Here is a 19635-nt window from a genome sequence, read left to right as displayed (position 1 = left end):
GAGTAAATTATATTAAGAGAAAAACATGAGTTCAGACATAGACTTTTAGTCAGTTAAAACTACAGATGTTCCTAGTATACACTTAATGCAGCATGTGGTACAGCCATTGACAGCAGCAATGTTTTTAATAATTGGAAAAAATTATGTCATGTAAGTGGAGTGTGAATTGGAATACGTTATGAAAAGTAACCTCATTTCTCTCTACCATACTTATTTGAGCCACAGATACCTTTATCATGTGACTTGATAGGATATTAAATCTTAGGGGAGTTTAGGCATAGTAAGTAAACGATATGGACAGAGAGAGAGAGAGAGAAAGAGAAAGAAAATTTTTCTAAGAAGTAAAGTTGGAAACATTAATCTTGTATTGATGTCTCAAAGTTTTTATCCTATTAACAGAAACTCTGCAATGTAAATAAGGTGATAAGGTAACAGACTTCTCCCCAGATCACAGTAGCTCTGAAGTTTCAAAAAAGTTATTTAAGTAATTTAATGAAATTAAGCACAGTGGACGATAGGTTTAAATTCCGAGAATATATCACTGAGGTAAAATGAAAATGCTATTTTTATGAATGGGATACCTGCCAGAATATGGTATTTCTCTAAAAATCACAAAACATGACACTAAGTATTTTTTCAACCTTTCAGTTTTACTTCAAAAAAAACACAGAGAAAAACTTATCATTCCATTTTTTTCCTGAACATTAGATTTTGCTTTTTTTATATGATGCAGGTATGAGCTATTTGGCAAATGTAGGTGAAAAAGCACGCAAAACAACCAACCTATTAATGCTCAGAATTATATATGTATTCCCTAAAAATGTAAAGCATTTTTGCTTATTTATTATGTAAAACAAAACTGTTAAAATATTAATAAAATCCTGTAGCCAAAGGAATAATGAGTTTGATTTCTTCTTAAATATAAAACATAAAGTTTCAGTAAGAATAATAGATGTTGTATTTTGAAAATTTATTTAATTTGTAATAAGATATTTGACAGTTTATGTACTATAAAATACAAGGATTTAATTTATTCTATTTTAGCCACATTACATTTTAAAGGAATAGTCTTGGAGGACTGATAATAACCCAGAGTCACTAATGAGACATGCCAATGCAAGATGTCCAAACACAAGATCAGTTTACGGTTCTTCACGGCAGTTCTTTTTTCTGTATTGTTTATTGCATGACCACAGTCTGCTGAATGCCATCATTTTTGTTCTCTGTTCTTACCGCAGTCTACATTAATTTCTTTGGTGTCTGAGCAGTGATATGCATCACGACAATAACTTATGCATGCAAATGCTGCTATCAAACCAGCTCCCCCCAGGAATCAACTCTCTGTAGCACAAATCGTTTTCATGCCAGATATCAAGCTGCATTTCAAATTTTTTTTACATAGCTATCATATATTCCCAAGTAGTTGTAGAGAGGACTTTTTTCAAGACTGCCGAAGTCTTGCAGCTGAATTAGAGCAAAGAAATAAAAGTTGTATTAAATGCTTTAATACTATTTCCAGATAACAGCCCTTGAAATATATTATATTTGCTAGGTATATATTTAAAAATGCTCTGAAGTCTTATAAAACATTTTAATAGTCGTAAGATGTACAGCTTGAACTCTTAAATTTAAGTATATTATAATAAACTTTTTTGAATTTTTGGAAACTGCATTGGTTCTGTCTGGACACAACCTGCTTAATTTTTCTGAATGCAGACACAAGCCAATGCACCCTGCATGCTCTGCAGGAGTTTTCCTATCAATAAACAATTTCTATAGATAATTTCACAATTTGTAAAAACTGAAGTCACAGAAATATGGGCGCCATGGTAGATGATCTTTGAAAGCACTTCATCAAGAAAATAGTTTAAGACATGACAGCCTCACAATGAAAGAGGTGTTTTACTAATTTAGACATTTTAATAAAATTAAAAATTTTCAGTGCATTACTTCTGGGTCTGGAGTTGTCTGATTCTCCATAGCTATGTCCAGAGACTGTTCTGCACCACATTTGTCTGTCTTACTTAAAGAATAGCAATAAAAATGATTTTCATAGCAAAATGTTGTGACTTCCTGGGTGTGCCAAGTTTGGCACAAAAAGAGTAAGATTACTGGCTGTCTTCCCCATATACCTTAAGGTGAGTGTGGTATAAGAAGGTTCATTGGCTTTCTTGACATTGACAGCTGCTAGTCAGAATGACCTTCTTCAGCTGTTCTGTCTAAAACAGGAATTTTCTTTGTAAAGTTCTTTGGTACATCTGAAACAAAAGTCAGGTTTCTAACAAATGTTTCATCCAACTCGAGGTTCTTTCCTCTCCAATAGGTAGTTTTATACACACAAGGATAGGCCACTAACAAGTGTAAAGGCAAAAGTGGTATACACCATCTAGCTATGCTCTGACATGTCCACACTTAAAATGTCCACACGTCCAGTTCTCATTTACAGAAAGGAAATAAAATGCTAAATTTTTTTCCAATGCAAATTTTTTCAGAATAATCTTACAGTTTAAAATAAGAATAAAATATGCTTTTCATTAAAAAGGCTATGAAGAAATTCAAAAAGGAAAGATAGCAGCTATGAAAGATTGCAGCATTTTACTATTAAAAAAATAAATTGGCCTGCTGTTCAGACACTGACAGCCAAGTAAAAGTTTTGCAGGTACTCCATTTTGCCCTTACACAAGGGCATGTTTTATCATTTCTTCCCCATCATCCTTCTACTGTACCTGTCCCTAGCACAGGGAGAGCATGTTTTAAGAAAACAATACAAATCAAAACCTGATGCATGACCTGGTCATTAAAAGACATCTGTACAGGCACTCATCACTCTATCTGGAAGCTGAGTGAAAGCAAAGGTCTTTCCTACAGGCATATCCTACTGTACCAAAACAGAGAGTTTCAGCTGCACATTTCAGATTGAGACACAGATCTAAAACTTCTTAAAACTCTGTGGTGGGGAAAAAAACATACCTGAACTATGCTTTCCACAGCTGACCAGCAGCAGCATGCATTGCTCATAAGCTGTTTGAAGGTAAAAGAAGAAAAGAAGTGAAACTGTACAAGGAAGATATATGTACCCTTCTGCATATCTTCCTTGTGTGTCTTCATTTCTTTTCTATTTTTTCCTCTTCTACTTTTTCCGATATACAAAAACAGGGTCTTCTTTGTATTTAAACTTTATTAACACAGACTCAAGTTTCATTTGATTATAACATGCATCAATATTTGACTCTGAAATAAAGGTAGCTGCCAAAAATTAACAGCCCAAAGCAGTTTTGAAATTAAAATACATTTTCCTTTTCATCAGTATCTGGTGGGAAAAAGCAAAAATGGGTGTTCATGCATATTATTTTAACTAAGCCAATTAACAGCTGTTTACGCTTCACCACAAATGTCTATGAAATGTTGCTGCACAGTCTTGTATGCTGCAGACCACCGGGGACAAGGAAACTGCAGGGGAGAGTCAACCAGGCATATACAGAAACATACTGTCATATGGAGCCTAAAATCCTATCTATAATAGGAACAACTCAATTTCTTTCTTGCTGCCAAATTGCCTAAACCCCAGTATGTAAGGATTACTCTAAATTACCATTACAGACTAGCTTCCTCGCTTTAAGACTTCTTGACTTTGTAACAGAAACAATCCACTAACATGTCCAGGTTGTTTATGAGGTGAACTTTAGCTTAACAACTCATTTCTGGCTAGCAGACACAAGTGTTTTGTGGAGACCAATTTGGCCGTTCCACCTTCTGTGGGGACAAGGTAATGATAACAACCGAAACGAAGCTGCCCACATCATGCCTACGATGCACCTTTCGTTTGTGGAGAATTGTGTGAAGTCAGCGCTCTGGTGACGAGTGTGTTGCTGTGAATTCACTTTCCCCGGGAGAAAAACCCAACGAGCCGCCTGTCCCGCGGAAGCTCGCGCTTGACCATGTGGTGACGCTTTCCAGGCAGGGCCAGCCTGGTATCCCCACCCCAAAGTGTGCAGCAGCCCAAAGAGCAGCCTCTTCTCCGGTCAGGAGATGTTAAAGCTCTTGCCTCTAATGGCCAGCGGCATGACCAGCTGCCCTGCTTTGGGATACAGCGTGAAAACCGCAACAACGGAAGAGAACTGACACAGGTAACTACATGCTTTGTCTTTTCCACTGTAGTGTTTTTTTATGGCAGGGATCTTGAAAGCAGCGCATTTTCTCTTGTTTTAATCTCTTAACCTCACTACTATTACAGCAGAATTACTAGTGAATTCTCAGCCATTACTCTGCCCTCCCCTGACTGGGGAACCTACAAAAACCTGGGTAAGGGCATTGCAATCAAGTGATACACCAGTTACAACCTCCAGTGGGCAATTCTTAAAGGGGCTAAAGCCTCTTGGAAGACTATGATTCAAAGGAGATGTGAGATGATTTATTCAGATCCAATTGACTAAGAACAGCACAGTACAAATAAATTTGTATAAATAACCACAGTTCTTAGGTGCTGACTGAAAACTCCCCAAACACACACAGCAGCCAGGACAGAGGTGCAGACCTGAGATCAAACCATGGGATGGAAAGCTGTTATACAGGCCCACATGGAGAAGAACCAAATTAGCAAGGCTCTAAAGATTTTTTTTTTCTTAGACCTGAATCTGAAAAAAGAGAATGTTAAGCCCAGTAATTCGGAAATATATGATGAGCTCTTTCCAGTCCACCATGGACAACTCATAAAACAGAATTTACTTAAGAAAAAATATAGAAAAAAAATTAAAGATTGTACTGCATTGTGCTAAAACACAATAAAAACACACAGACACATTTTGAAAATGAAACATTTAGCTACACTTCAGTTTCTTAAATACAGTGTGCAAATGAACAGTAAGTTCTGTTCATTGCAAAGTATTCCTTTGCAATCAGATTCCTGTTAAAGAACAGATGCTTACAAAGAACCGCAAGGTAAATGTTTTTTTAAATTACTATGGAAGAATAAAGGTCTTCAGCAATGAGGTAATTACCTTTTCTTAAACTGTTGACGTTATCTGTGTCAAAGAACAGAGATATCAGAAATGAGAAGAAAAAAAACCTATCAAGCCATAAGCTACCCTTCCCATCTTTAAGCAAGTTTAGCTGCATGGTGCCAAATACTAAGGAGCTGCCTTTTGCACTGTCAACTCCGAGGACTATGAATGCTTTGGGATTATGAGGTTTTTCAGCATGTCAAAAGAGTTGCCATCTGGGTGCACAGACTCTATGCCTTTGCCTTCTTCATGAACTTGAAGAAATCCACAGTCATCTATCCCGACTATCCACGCAAGTGGGCCCTCCTCACTGTGGAGACGGACTTGCTTACCACTGCAAATAAAGAGAACCGGGCAGTTATGGGTTAATTGGATGAGACTGCACAAACAACTAAAAATAGTGTAGAGGACTACTGTCTAGCAGAATACTTTTATTTCTCATTTCACTGGTTCTTTTGGTTTTTCAAGAGCATGTTTTATTTCCTGCTTTAATTTCTTTCTGCAGAATTAACGGTTAATCCAAATTGTCTACTTTTTTGTAAAGACATGAATACAGCAACTCCATCATTAGCTACACAAATCACTCTCAATTCCCTTTGTTTCAAGCTGATACATGTGAAATACCTAGAAACATTCTTTAACCTATGCTGGCACGTTAATTTTACTATGTGCTATTTTTATTCACCCCTACAAAATTACATCCTACTTAGGAATATATTTTAATTAAGTCACTGCTTCTGAAGGCAATCTCACAGAATATTCACAATGAAAGACAAAATATCTATGAGTTATTTCCAACTTTCTTAAAAGAAAGTTAGAAAAGAACAGAAAATTACACTTACCTGTGTACCCAGTACTTGTAGTAACGGTGAAGAACTCCATTGGGCCCTTTCTCCTGAAAAATATCTATTAGCCTCTCTAGTACAGTTACAGTTCTTGCAATAAGACAGTCTGCAGTTAAAGCCTTCAGTTGTGTCCCCTCTTCCTTATTGTATTTTGTGATGAGATCATTGATGCATATGGTGGGGTTGCTGTTATTCACATTAAATCCAAAGCCTGAGGAAGACAAATCAAAAGAACAGGATAGAAAATGTTCATTCTTCTGTAAATGTGAATATTTTTTACCATTAAAAAGTTAGTACTTTTTTCAACTAGTTGATGCAATGATCACTAAGGATATTTCCAGTAAATATTTTTCTTCGCTCTCTTACATGTCTGAACCTTCCTAAAAGCATAATTACAAATCACAGTCCAGATTTTGTGTGTTTCTTGTCCTTAAAATGCTTCCTCAGAATTGTAGAAGCAAAACCAGTGCAGTCCTTTCAACAAAACACCATCCTACCAGTGAAGTTTTGGAAGAAGATAACTGGTAACTTGCATGTTGGTTACATGTTGGTTGGCAACATCGAAGTGGGAAAACTTTTCATTTGCTGATAGGTAATTAGCTATTTGAGAGCAAATCACTGACCATATTCTGAGATGGAGTTTTATCTTTCAGTCTAAAATCTAATTAAGAGACCTTTCTGTTTACTACAGCTAGCTGATTTCATTTTCTGAAAATTAACCCTTTTTACCCAGCTCACAAGCCTTGTTTGTCTTGCTGTGAAAAGCCTAGAAGATTTAAGTTTGCAGAGTAAGGCTCCAGTTTGCTTAATCTATTTTACCACAGCATATCCTTTAGAAGCCTCAAGTCTCTCACTGAGATTTCTCCAGCTAGAATAATGTTGGCGAAACGCCTTTCTTATTTAAATATGGCTCTTGGGGCCTTTTTTGCAGTCTGCTGAAACAGGCTTTGAGGGATATAAAGAAATATACTGTATTATCTGTTTGACCTCAGACATTTTGGATAAAACACCAGCTCTGTCAATCAGGTTCAGACATACCACACCTTCCTCTGCAGGAAGATCCACATGGACTGTTTTGTAAATTTGGTATTAATGAGACTATTCATACAGAGAATTAATTCATATTAATTATGAGAAGGTTCTCTTCAGTGAAAAGGAGTTTTTCATTTTTAACTCATCAGATAAAGCCTACAGAGAAAGCCACAGTGATATCAATGCCAATATATCAGTTCCACTGAAATCAGGGGAAGCGCATTATCAGAAAGAGACAAAGGAAATTAACTGGAAGAAAGAAAGTGCCATGCTAACAGATCACAACTCCACTGTTCACACTCCAATACAGAGCAAGTGAAGAAAGAATGACGGCGATCATTATGCTGCGCTTTGTGCTGTCAGGGTGTGTTAGGTGGCCTTTGAGCCCACCTGCGGGCTGTAGCATCATGGCAAAACCGCCGAGAGTTAATTAGAAAAATATTAAGTGCTCAAGACCCTTAGGGCCTTGTTGCATTGCCTACTGGAGAAGAGTGAAAAATGCACATTTAGCACCGTTGATGTGGCTCTACATCTTCCAGTTCTAGGGCTAGCACAATTTTCATTAGCTTGAGCATCTGTGCACTGTTCTCCACTACATTGAACAGACATGTCTCTAGCTACCTGAGGAGGTGGGCAGAGCTTTTGTAGGTCGAGTATGTAGGCTCTGTCCCTTACATTCCACTTACGTTCGGCTACTTAGGTCCTTTCCGAATCTGCATTAATGAACTCTTCCTCTGGAAGTCCCCCAATAATTAAGATCTTAAAAAAAAAAATCTTTTTAAAAGTTTGAAAGTATGTGTCTTTTAAAAGAAGACAAGGCATGAGCAGACAGTCTTGATAACCCTGTCACTACAGAAACTGCATCATCTGCAAAGCCTGCAACACACGATAAGGTGAAAAGGCAGATGCCTTTCTGACTGCCCAGCACCTGCGAGGTCTAGGAGAGGAATCTGCATGACTGTAGAAAGTGGATGGTGCATCTGACTCATTTTTCCAGTTGTGGAAGTTTGATCTCATTGCTATAACTAACACAAGAGCTGTTAGATGTTATGAATCACCCACTACTACGCTCAACACCATCACTGAAAGGATGGAAAAGATCCTTGGAGTAATATGTGACAAAAAACTTTCAATCTTAGAAGCTACCAACAGCAAGTACGTTGATGAAAATAAATGTATGTCTTTGTATATACCTCAGACCTAACCTCACCAAGATGACTCCTATGGACATTAGAGAGAATACAAAGAGTAAGTATCCACTTGAATTTGAATATTTTGGTGTTTGTGCTATACAACTCTAGGTCCAAAGCCAAGATACAATATGCAGATAGATATTTGATCAGGTGAACTATTTTTTGAGCCATTTTTGCTTTTCTTGTGTTACCCTGTGATAAACTCAGGTTACAACAGGCTCTGGAAAAAGCATATGGAAGCAGTAAATGCCTAAAAGGGCACAGAGGGACTCTAAGTGTCTCTGTGCAACTTCCATGCTGCACTTGTAGATTATTTTAAAAATAGGGATATAACAATTAAACAGAAAATTTAATGGCTGAGAATGTTTCATAGAAGAAGGTGATGACTACTTCAGCTGTTTTGCTTGTTTGAGCCTTAAAATTTACACCATCTTGACAGAAACCGTATCTTGTCCACACTCTCTTTACAAGATAATCTACTTATATACCGTGCTATGTTCAAGTGCAAAACAAGTACTATCAGCTTCTTGTTTAACCTTCTAGACTTGGTAAGGAACTTTCATTTATTTTTTTTAGACATAACACAGATAATTATTTGGGGGGACCAGGCCCTAGAGCTTCCTGTGGCAGGTTTCTGAGCACGTGTGGCAGATCTGTGCCTGCTGCTGGTTAAGGGAAAAATATTCCTTACCAAATAGCAGGCTGTTTATCAGACTTGAAAAAGGCAGAACAATGATAGAAACATGTCAATACTTATTTGTGCACTCGAACATCTTTCCCTGTTTTAGCACTGGGACCAGCTGGAAAATACATGCACAGTCTTTTTGAGACTGGCCTTGCTATCTTTTTGGAATTAGCCTTCTGGGTAGACTCTTCATCTTCAAAAAAATCCAAATAAATGAACAAACAGATCATCTTTCCTTGCTCCCTCAGCCTTCTCAACGACCTTGCAAATTTTACTTTTTCCGAGAACTAGAGAGAGAGTGACTAAGTAATCAAATCATTATTTCACTGCTGCTTCGCTAGCAATATTCCAATTTTTGGAAAGATAGCACCAGAAATAAGCTATGAACAAATTAAAAAAGGACCAAAGGAGAAATGAAAACATCAGTAACATGTATGTAGTGCTTTTCTTTTTCTTTGAAGCCTACTACACCAACCCAGATGCTTGCATTTAGGTTCTCCTTGTCAAGCATATGGAATTATTATGAGGAATTAAGACATTTACTGTTTGTGCTTTCTTTTGATTTAATATTGTGCTTTATTTCCTCAGGCCTTTGTCATTATTTGTTCTTGTCCTTATCATTTGAACTCATAAAGACATTAATGACAAATATCTTTAGAAAAAGCAGTATAAAAAAGCTTGAAAGTAGACATTTACCAATAAGTATATGAAATGTTGTTTCAGTAAGTGTAGAGTTTACCAGAACTCCGCCAAGCTTCATAAGATCGCTGTAGTAAATATCATTTGGCCATTTTACTCGCAGTTCTATATCCTAAAAAACCAAGAACACATACATTTAGAAACACTCTGCTCTCTGATATTGCCTATAAGAACATGGCTTATTCATCACTTTATATTCTATATTTTCTGTACCTCTTTGCCACACCAAATGTGATACTGCCAGCTCTTCATAATAAGAACCTATGTAAGTGTTCCCCAAGCATTACTGACCAAATCACGGTTACATGGTTACATGGTTTACTATGGAGCTGGCAGCTGTCAGAGAAAAGTGAGTATCTAGTAAAAAACCAATTATTGTAGATAATAATAGCTTAGAGCAACCAAAAGAGGGACCGAGATACTTATTAGAGACTTCCATCTCAAAACTGTAAGGTTTTGTAGAATTCATTTAATTCATTCATGAGTGCCTACTAAGGATTTGAAAAGATATATTCAAGAAAAATGAAAACTGTGGCAGCAATTATGGATCTGATAAACAATCAGAGTAAGTTCACAATAACAGCAACGCTGTATGTGAGCACCTTTGCAGGAACCAGACACGGAGACAATGACATCTTGAATTTCAGAAAGGAAATTCAGCAGACAGGAGAAATTCCAGTTCACAACTATGTAAATACTCCACAAACGTCCTAAAAATACTCACGCTTTCGGCAGCTATGCTCAAGCAACACCGTGGAGCTGGAAACATAAACTGTGCTGTATGACACCATTCCAGGGCAATAGAGAGGTTTTTGTTGAAACCACAGAACTGAACTGAACTTTGCACCAGCTACTTAAACACAAAAAGAAAGCAAATGTGCTTCCTGGAGTTTGAAAAACTGCATATGACTGTATCCCAAGAGGCAAATTATGGGAGGTGCTCCAGGACTACAAGAGTTGCATTTCCCCCTATTGTAGATTATGAAATCCCTTTACAGGACGTGTGAAAACTGCACCTGGGTCCATGGCTACTTTCCTGACAGATTTAAAGGCCAGAGAGGAGTCCATTATACACACAGTGACAGGAAACCCTAACCGATTTTGCTATCAAAGAACTCCAAGCGCGTATCACCAATTCATATTCATTACGGAAAACAACTTGACTCTTCACACTGCAAAAGCATTTACAGAGGACTCTTGAGACATACAAACTATCTCGCAGTTAAACAGCATTCTCAGTGTTAAGAGATCCTCTGGAGGCACCCAAAGGAGAGGTCACTATTCTTTCTGCAGATTAATCGCTATATCTTCAGTAGATCGTATTTAAGGAAAAACATACACCTCTAAGACACCAGACACTTAGAACTGCAAATGAAGTGACTAGCAAGCATGGAGAAGAACCAAGTCAATCAGGTATTTTCATGCCATAACCTTCGCAGCAGTGACCTGAGTTGTTTGCCACAAAACAGAGTGACAAGATAAGGTATTGCACAACTCTCAGTGTGTCAAAGAAATTATGAGAAGGTTACAAAATACAATGAGAACGGAGCATGTTCTTACTTTTGCTTACTAGAGAGAGATTTTTCTTGTTCTCAGAATGGGAAAGCAAAAAGTCCTCTGGATATAAGGCCTGCTTGCATTCATAGCACTAACATCTGCAAACAAAGCTTACTATTGAACCATCCGATTTTCTCGTTGAGAATCCAGAGCAGTGCTCAAGGGCCTCAGCTACAGCCTATTTAGAATTTGAACATTAATGACAGAAGACTTACAAATGACGACTGGCTGATAAACGAAGACACATGCATCTGATGCTTTTGTATGGAAATCCTGAAATGGACTTTGAGCATAATAAACCACATTAAAGTATGTTAAAGTAATATTCAGGTTCTGACCTACGCCCATGGAGGTATGGAAATTCGGAGCTAAGAATGAAACCTCAGCTGTAACAGCCCATAGTTTCCAGCTACTGCAGTTTGTATGCCATGTATGCTCATCTGAGATAAAGAAAAGCTCTGCATTACCCAGGTGTAAAGGGGAAATTTAGGCATTGAGTTTCAGATAAATCTTTGAGTTTCCTTGCTTTAACATAAATTTGAGTCCAGACCTGAACATTGTTTTAACCCTTCTCTAGGATTTGATTTCCTTTCTTATCGCAGAAAAAAAGAAAAGAAAAAAAGACTTCTCAACAATGACCCAGAAGACCTTCTTCTTTCCAAGCCTAGGGTGATGGGAAAATTATCAATAACCATATATCGGTTTCATTTACCTTTGTGATCACTAACAGCAGAATTCGGTCCTTTCAAATATCCTCTGAGACGATTGCTAGAAGAATTTTTAATGTGTGTTTCTCTATTGTAAAACAGATTCAATAGCTTTGTCTTGGTCATAACAAACTACTGGAAAGATAGCAAGTATCAAAATAAGTTTGGTAGACCCCAGGACATGTATTACTGATACATACTATTTTTATATTAATATTTAGTATGTCAGTCACATTTTTCCTCTTGAATGGAATAAAATAAAAAAAGCCACAGTACACCAGGGTAGGCACACAGAAGCAAAAACACCTCAATTCATAAATTAACTCCTTCCCTCAGTTAGACTCTCATATTTTATACAACTAAGTCCTCTGTCCCTTCTATTTTAAATAGTTAAATTATTCACTCCTAGCCAAATATTTTATATTGCAAATTTTAGCCTGAAGCATTCTGTTTTTATAGTCAAGTCATGAAGAACTGAAGTTAGAAGGTTTTAATAGAAAGGCTGACAGACCCTAAACTACAGCAAAGCTACTGGGTGCCACTATAATAAAGTTCATGTGTAAATGTGTATAAGTCATTGATTTTGTGTAATATAGGAAACATATGCTTTAGTTAACTACTTCTGTAAAATACCAAAGTTTTATAGTTAGCAAATATTAGGAAATGGTAACATTAAAAAGGAGATATATGAGGTGAAGAAGAAGACTGGTTCTTCATTTTAATACTGATGACAGGACACCTGATTCCCTCTTGAGAGCAATACTCCTAACTTCTTGCTTTAGAAATCAGTTTTCAACCTTAAACAAGGGTTGGAAAAATTCTTTAAAAGGAATAAAGTGACCACTGAAACAGCACTACCAAAAAAAAAAAGAACAGAAAAGGATTTGTCAGTTTTATTCATTTTCCCTCCTCCCTTTTCCTCAGCTCTTTCAAAAATCAAAACAAATTAACTCAATTGTTACACAAACCAAAATTAAACTGTCTTTACTGCTGAAGATGGAGTCTTAAATTTCATCAGATTATGAGTGAAATGAGTGTAGTATTCTTAACCAGCTCGATAGGATACAGTATTCACCGTATGTACACTAGATCTCTTAATATACATAAACAACTAAGTATGAAGATTAAATTTACCACTATTGTTTACCACTGTATTAGTGCTGAAGAACTACATTATGCATTCGGTCATTCAACATATCGAGTTAAAATCTACATTTAATGGAAATGGAAACAGGAATTTTGACATAAATTAAAACAAGATACCTCATATCCTGGTATTGATCTAACTGATTCTACCACTGCCAAGGACACTAGATGTTGAATGAAAGGGATTCTCTGGCCCAGGTTGGAATAGAGAGGAATGGTGATATGTAAAGTGGATAGCGCACAGCCCACGGGACTGAGCCAAACATTTCCACCACGACCTGTGGAGGGGGGAAAAAAGTTAACTTCAACACAAGAAAGAAAATATGTATAAATATTTTCACTTTGTTAATGTAGACAATAACAAAAGCGTTAGATTCAATGGTATCCATCTGAGAATCTACAGTAAGTCCTGTAAAGTTTCCAAACTAATTTTGAAAGAAAAATGGTTAAAGTGCAAAGCTTTTCCTTTAAAAAAAAGGCAGGTTTTTAATGTGCACCCTGCTACTCATTTTCTTAAAACATCATGAATGACTTGCTTCCAGGATTTTCCTGGTATTCTGTAACATACATGTTTCAAAAAATTTGCTTTGTTTTTAAGTGTTTTAAAGTGTTTTTAAGTATCTTTGTGAAGCTACTTTGTGTGTATCTACAAATCTGTCCACATTGTGACTCAACAGGACATAAGCTAGATCTGAACCAAAAGCCAGGCAAGCATTTTCACGTAGAGCTGTGCTCAGAAGAGCCAGTAGGTTGCGCACTGTGTTATTCTAATAAAATTAGCATGGCTTTTAAATCTGAGCTAGCATCTTCCTGGAAATCAGGCACAAACTGCTTGTACTTATCTGCAAAAGATTGTGAAAGCCCACAGGACAGTTCAAGACAGTCCTATAGATGCAAGCGACCTCCAGCTCAGAGCAAGTCAAGACCCAGTCTTGTTCCAGTTAAGTCAACAAGGAGTTTTGATTTGGAGGTCTGATTTGTATTACACTAAATGTAGTGATGGCAGCTTCCATGACTGGAGAGACTTTCTGGCAGAAACTAGAAGCCTGCTAAATCATTTCTGCAAAAGCCACCTAACATCCTAAAAATGCTTACTTTGGTCTCTAATAACTTAGGTTTCAAGTTTGAATCCACAGTTTAAGTGGGAGAAGAGGCCACTGCTATCCAATAGATTATATTGAAAATACTCATAATGTATCTTTAACACAGCTATGCGATGCTAAAATGTCCTATTTCATATGTTTAAGATGGATTTATTAGCACTAGAAGGAAATATACTGACCTTTCCCTTGTGTTTGTCGAACAGCAATTGCTATTAAACCCATCTCCTCAGGCAACTTGAACATTAACCTGCCAAATTAAAAAAAAAAGAGCTTATCAGCTGGAACATTGAGCTATATTCATGAAAATCTATGTTTAAATATAAGGTAATATTTTACATAACATTATATTACCATTTATCCATTATCAGTTAATGTTTATTCTTGATCAAAAAGCATTTGAATATTAGAAAAAAATTAACTGAAAAATTATCAAGTAAAACATTGCTATATCTATTATGCTGGAAAAATGTTCTAACTGTAGTTCATTTAAGGTGCCTTCTGAAAACGTAAGTTTTGTATTTCTTCACATTTTCTTGAAGTGCTTATTTTTTGTATGTCACTATCTTCAGTAAGTGACAACTAGCAATTCTAGACATTTGTTTCTACTTAGAGCAAATTTTTGTTCATACTACAGAATATAACAGCAGCAGTTTCTGATTATTTGGAAAACCAATATGGTGGCAATAAAGCAGTTTAAAAGATACACTATCCCCTGAGAACTAATTATGATTTAACTACAGTAAATAAATCTACACCTTCTGAGAGCTCTAGAGAACACTGACTTATTTTAGGTTTGTGTTCTGCTTTTAAAATAGTTTCACTCAAAAGAATACTAACTTTCCTCTGGGGATAAGTAGAAAGTGTACTTTAACACCACCAAATGAGTCAATGCTAGACTAAAAAAAAAAAAATACACACTACTGTGAGAACTTGGTTCAAGCCACTTTTACACAGATCTGAACTGTACCATGATCCTTCTTCATTTTGCATTTTTGTGAAGAGTTATTTAACAATAGATAAAACAGATATTCAAGATGTCGCCAGCAAGGTAAACCCGGGAAGTGATTTACAGGCTAAACCCCCACTTCTAACAGGGGCACAAATACAGTGTTGCTCATTCATATAAAAGTGGTCTTGCCTTGGAGATAAGTGCTATCCGAATCAGCAGCGTATCACTCAGATCTATTGCCTCCAAGTTTCAGATGCAGGCGGAAGGTGTGCCAGGTTCTGAAGCCAGGCAAGTGTCACTGAGCAGAAGGGATCAGCTGCGAGGAGAAGTGTCCTTCTACCGCTGCCTGCACACAAATGTTTAGGCGGGCAAAAAGTGAAGGGACTGTTCCTCTCCCCTACTTCACAGTGTGAAAAGACAGCCTCTCTCAACTGTTGGGGCTACATCAGGAGCGAGACACAAGTAGGATCCCCAAAGTCTCAGAATACCTTTCAAATGGCAGACTCGCTCCGTTAATGGTCAAAACGGTTGCTTATTTCAGGGCCCAAACAAAGATGGGGTCAGAAATGCCTTCACTGATTACAAATATGTGAACCACAGCTGATAGAAAACTTAACAACCCAATCCTAGGAAAAGCCCAACAGATGTTTTCCCACATTATTACAGAATCAGCAAGAGACGTTTTCAAAGAGCAAGAGCCAGAAGATCTCTTTGCCAGTCCCCTTCCATTTCACATGAAATATAGCTCAATAATTCTTTCCTTTGGACACTATGAATTACTCATTGAAACTAGGATCATCTATTTACCATCAACCTTTAACATTAAAAGTACACCTCAACTTATGCTGGGACCCAGCAGAAAATCCTAAGTAGTTCTTTATGCCCATGTGGCTTCAATACTGTCTTCTGGGAACAGCAAGTCTTCAGTTATGGCACCAAGTTCATGGTATCACAACATGGAAATCTAATTTAAGTTTGGAAGCATGGTTACAAAGAGATTACAGGCTTTGTCAACATATGCGGATATCTGTTGCTCCTCCATTCATATTTGTTGTTAAATAGGCAAAAAAAAAAAGTCATGTGCTGCAATGATGGGAGGAAAATAACGAGAGCGGGAAAAAAAGGAATTATGAAACCAAAAGACAGGCTTCCAGACCAAAGAGATATGATTAACAGAGCACATGACTGTAGCTATTGGAGGCTTGGCAGCAGCGAACAACATATTGAACACAGAGTTTGCACTTTTAAGAGCCACGGAGAAATTCTTTAAGATGGACACAACACGGGGAAGTTGCTAATACCCAGGCTGATAGAGCAAGAGAGAGATTATTTTTACTACTTCCTAAGATTCCTCTGGAATTACCACAAAGCCTAAGATAATAAAAAAAAACAACTTCTAAACATTGTAAATTTTGTGTGCTTGTTTGTTTCTAGAAGAAACAAATTGTATTTTCCTTACCAGAAAGAGCACTTTATGTGCACTTTTTTACATATTGACTTCCCTTCTTTTCTTTCAGCTTAATCAGTTGCAGATTTAACTATTTTAGTTTACTACAGAGTGACTTAATCACTATGTTCACCATATTTTTTTCTTAAATCTTTGCCTTCAACAAATTCTCTGTGCTTTTCTATGCTCTTCAACCATCTTGCTCTACAAGTTAAGTCAGAAGACCGCACTGAGATACAAGAGTAGGAAAACATGAAAAATTTTCTCATCAGGTGGAATATTAGACAGCACTTACAATTCTAGAAAAAGATATTTGGATTTTTATATATTTTTTTCTTCTCTGCTTTGAACATTTTTGTGGTATTTTCCAAAACATGAGAAAGGCACTTCTAGTGCTCAAGAATATTAAAGCAGTTGAAATATTAAGAGAGAGATTCTAGCAGTGTTTTTTATACAAATACAAAAAAAACCCTGTAATGCCCACTATGAATGCTGTCAAGAGTAATAAACAATACTTAATTGGTTTATAGAAATTTCAAGTCCAAGGAGGAATCTGTCTTCATAGCTAGTCAACACAATGACTTTTCTTCCTACATGAACATAAAATGGGAATTGAAACCACAAAAACTATGTTTGAATAATGTTAACGGCCTGACAACTATAAATTTCATTGATGTTGTGGGTTTAAGGTTGAAACTCTCATTAATGCATCCTGCTGTGTTACAGTATTGCAGAGGTATTACAAGAGGCAGCATAACATTCCAGTTGTTAAAATACCTGGGCACAAGAGGGTAAGTTATGAACAGATTTCTCCCTTTGCTCCAAGTTTCTTGTCTGAAAATCTCACCCTCAAATACATTGCTTACAATTACTATTTACAGACAATATTATAAAAACAACATAAAAACAAAACTATGTATTTTTAATCAAATGGAAAGGAACATGCCCCTTGATCTGTTTCTTATACTATTCTGGACAAGAAGGAGGCCTGAATTCTTGCTTTACTACTTTATATCCATAGCTATAATTCATTACACCCAGTTTGGAAATGAGCAGTGTACCTACTAATATGTTTCCTTAAGCCCCCACAGTCCTCCCTTTCCTTTTCATAACCCTCAAGCTACACGATGCTGTGGCTGACTTCAAGCAGTGTGTGCAGAAGGGCCAGGAGGCACGTGAAGATTGGCCAGCTGGCCAAACAGAGCAGGTAACTCCTAAGTCCACATGGCAGCTTTTTCTTAGTGGGAGCACTGATTCAGATCTCTCTTTTCTACCTGTAAACCTGTTTCCAAGAGAACATGGATAGCTGAACGAGTAGCTCAAACATATGGCAGTCTTCTATGGAACAGAAGACTGAGAAGCTTCTGCCTGGAGGCTTGTTACAATCCGAGCTTCTCAGAGTTTTATCCCAACACCTATCCTGTTTAATATCTTTACCAGTGACCTGTAGGAGGAGATAGCATGCACTTTAATCAAGTTTGCAAGTGACATAAAACTATGAGGATAATTAAGCATTGAAATAGGATGCCCAGAGAGGCTCTGGAGTATCTCTGGCCTTGGAGATTTTCAAGACCTGACTGGACAAAGCCCTGAGCAACCTGGTCTGAATTCGCTGTTGACCCTGCTTTAAGCAAGAGGTTGAACTAGAAACCTCCAGGTATCCCTTCCAACCTGAGTGACACTACGGTTCTAAGAAATGTACAGAAACTTGGTATTGTTGATGTTTCTAGCTGTCCTTTAAGTTGGTTGAAATTGGCAGCTATTAGCCATTAGCAATTAATTCCTAAATTAGCAATTTAGCCTGGAAACCGGGCTATTTACTGGAATCCCCTGTCCCGAGTAGAACTCTAGATTAAAGTCATTTTCATACTCTCTTGCTAGCCTCAATTAATACTTAATTTTATCCCTCTTCCTTTTTCCGTGCCCTAATCACTGACTTCCTAAGTAAACTGAAGGCTCCCAAAAGATTGACTCCCACAGTTGAGACAGGTAGAAGAACACCTAAACTGTTAATCCTACTGAGGCTTATTTAAGTGATATGAATCTTACTGCTCTGCACTGTTATAATTTTGCCTATATCCAGCAGGCAATATATGTGCCAGAAAACACTATTACATGAATACACTCCTCTGTTCTATTGCAAAAATTCATAGCTTTTTTCACTTTATAGTGGCTTTCCCTATAGCAACACTACTGCTGAAAGGATCATTTAGTATCAAGTTCTCTTTAAACTCTTTGGATATATTAATGTCCTACATCACTGAAAAAAAGCACAAGTGATTACAATGTTGCAGACTTGTGCACAACTATGAAACACACTGGAACCTTGGACTGCCAGTTTCTTGTACCTTACTTCAGTAAAAACTAGAAAAAGAAGATTGTACTATATTAGTCGTGACATTTTCAGCATGGTATTATACTATGAATGATAAAGGTTAGCAATTTATAGCTATAGCAATTGGCTAGTTGCCTGGTTTGGCTAATCTTGGAGAATATGGCATTAACAAGCATATAGTTTCAGCTTTAGGTCCTGATTTCATAAACTTTTTTTTTTTTTAATTAAATTGCAACATACAGCAAGACTGTAAGTAAGGGTGAAGTCATGTGAGCTAGTTTTCAGCTGGATCAATTCTCTAATCTGACTTACCATAAATGAACACTGCTGTTGGCAAAAGGGAAGCAACAGGAACAAGGAGCCACTGCACAGAAGGGAAGACCAAACCACTTCTTTCTTACAATGCATGTATTTATGCTGGATTTAAATTACCATATTATGGCCTCAGAATAGTACACGTTTTGCTTGTGGAATTACTTTGAGAATCAGGGCTGCAGAACAGACAGTGTTTAACTCTACCATTAAATGCTCATTTTTTCTGCTCACTGTATTTTTCAGCTGGTAATTTTCTTGTCTCTCTATTTTTATACCAGCTATTTTATAATTAATTCTTTGTATATGTTTATAGGCTTTTCCTCTTAAAAAAAGAAAAAGAGAATTTTAAAACACAGTACCATACAGCCAAAGGTGTCAGGAAACATACCCAAATAAGAAAGGACTCCAAAAAATTGGTTTGCCAACAAAATGCCAGTAAAATTTGAAACCTGGGTTCAGACACACTGGTAATGTTCCAAAACTCAAAACTTAAAGAACTTCTTTATTCAGTAAATCAGCTGCTCTGTGAATATCATTAAGACCACAAAGTTACAGTAAAGGATGGAGTTTCCAAGAGAGATGTGAGGCGAGTTTAGGACTTCGAGTTGCTTCAGTTTTTAAT

At 36.9% G+C, this 19635-nt stretch overlaps 1 protein-coding gene across 2 annotated transcripts in view; it reads right to left on the bottom strand.

Annotated features, from left to right (window-relative positions):
- Window positions 1-951: 951 nt before the first annotated feature.
- Window positions 952-19635, bottom strand: part of HLCS (holocarboxylase synthetase) — a 131289-nt gene continuing 112605 nt past the window's right edge. Inside the window, exons 7-11 of one of the 2 annotated variants that reach the window (XM_067298702.1) lie at window positions 14147-14214; window positions 12982-13142; window positions 9452-9566; window positions 5843-6056; window positions 952-5334 (exon numbers count right to left, since the gene is read on the bottom strand). In XM_067298702.1, coding sequence (XP_067154803.1) covers window positions 5163-5334; window positions 5843-6056; window positions 9452-9566; window positions 12982-13142; window positions 14147-14214 — 730 coding nt within the window. In that variant the 3' untranslated portion in view covers window positions 952-5162. The remainder of the gene's footprint in view (window positions 5335-5842; window positions 6057-9451; window positions 9567-12981; window positions 13143-14146; window positions 14215-19635) is intronic. The other variant, XM_067298706.1, reaches the window with a different exon arrangement.

Source organism: Apteryx mantelli, chromosome 1 (assembly GCF_036417845.1).
Source record: "Apteryx mantelli isolate bAptMan1 chromosome 1, bAptMan1.hap1, whole genome shotgun sequence".
NCBI classification, from domain to species: Eukaryota; Metazoa; Chordata; class Aves; order Apterygiformes; family Apterygidae; genus Apteryx; species Apteryx mantelli.
Note: the sequence above shows the minus strand (reverse complement) of the source record. Positions and strands in the feature narration are given on the sequence as shown.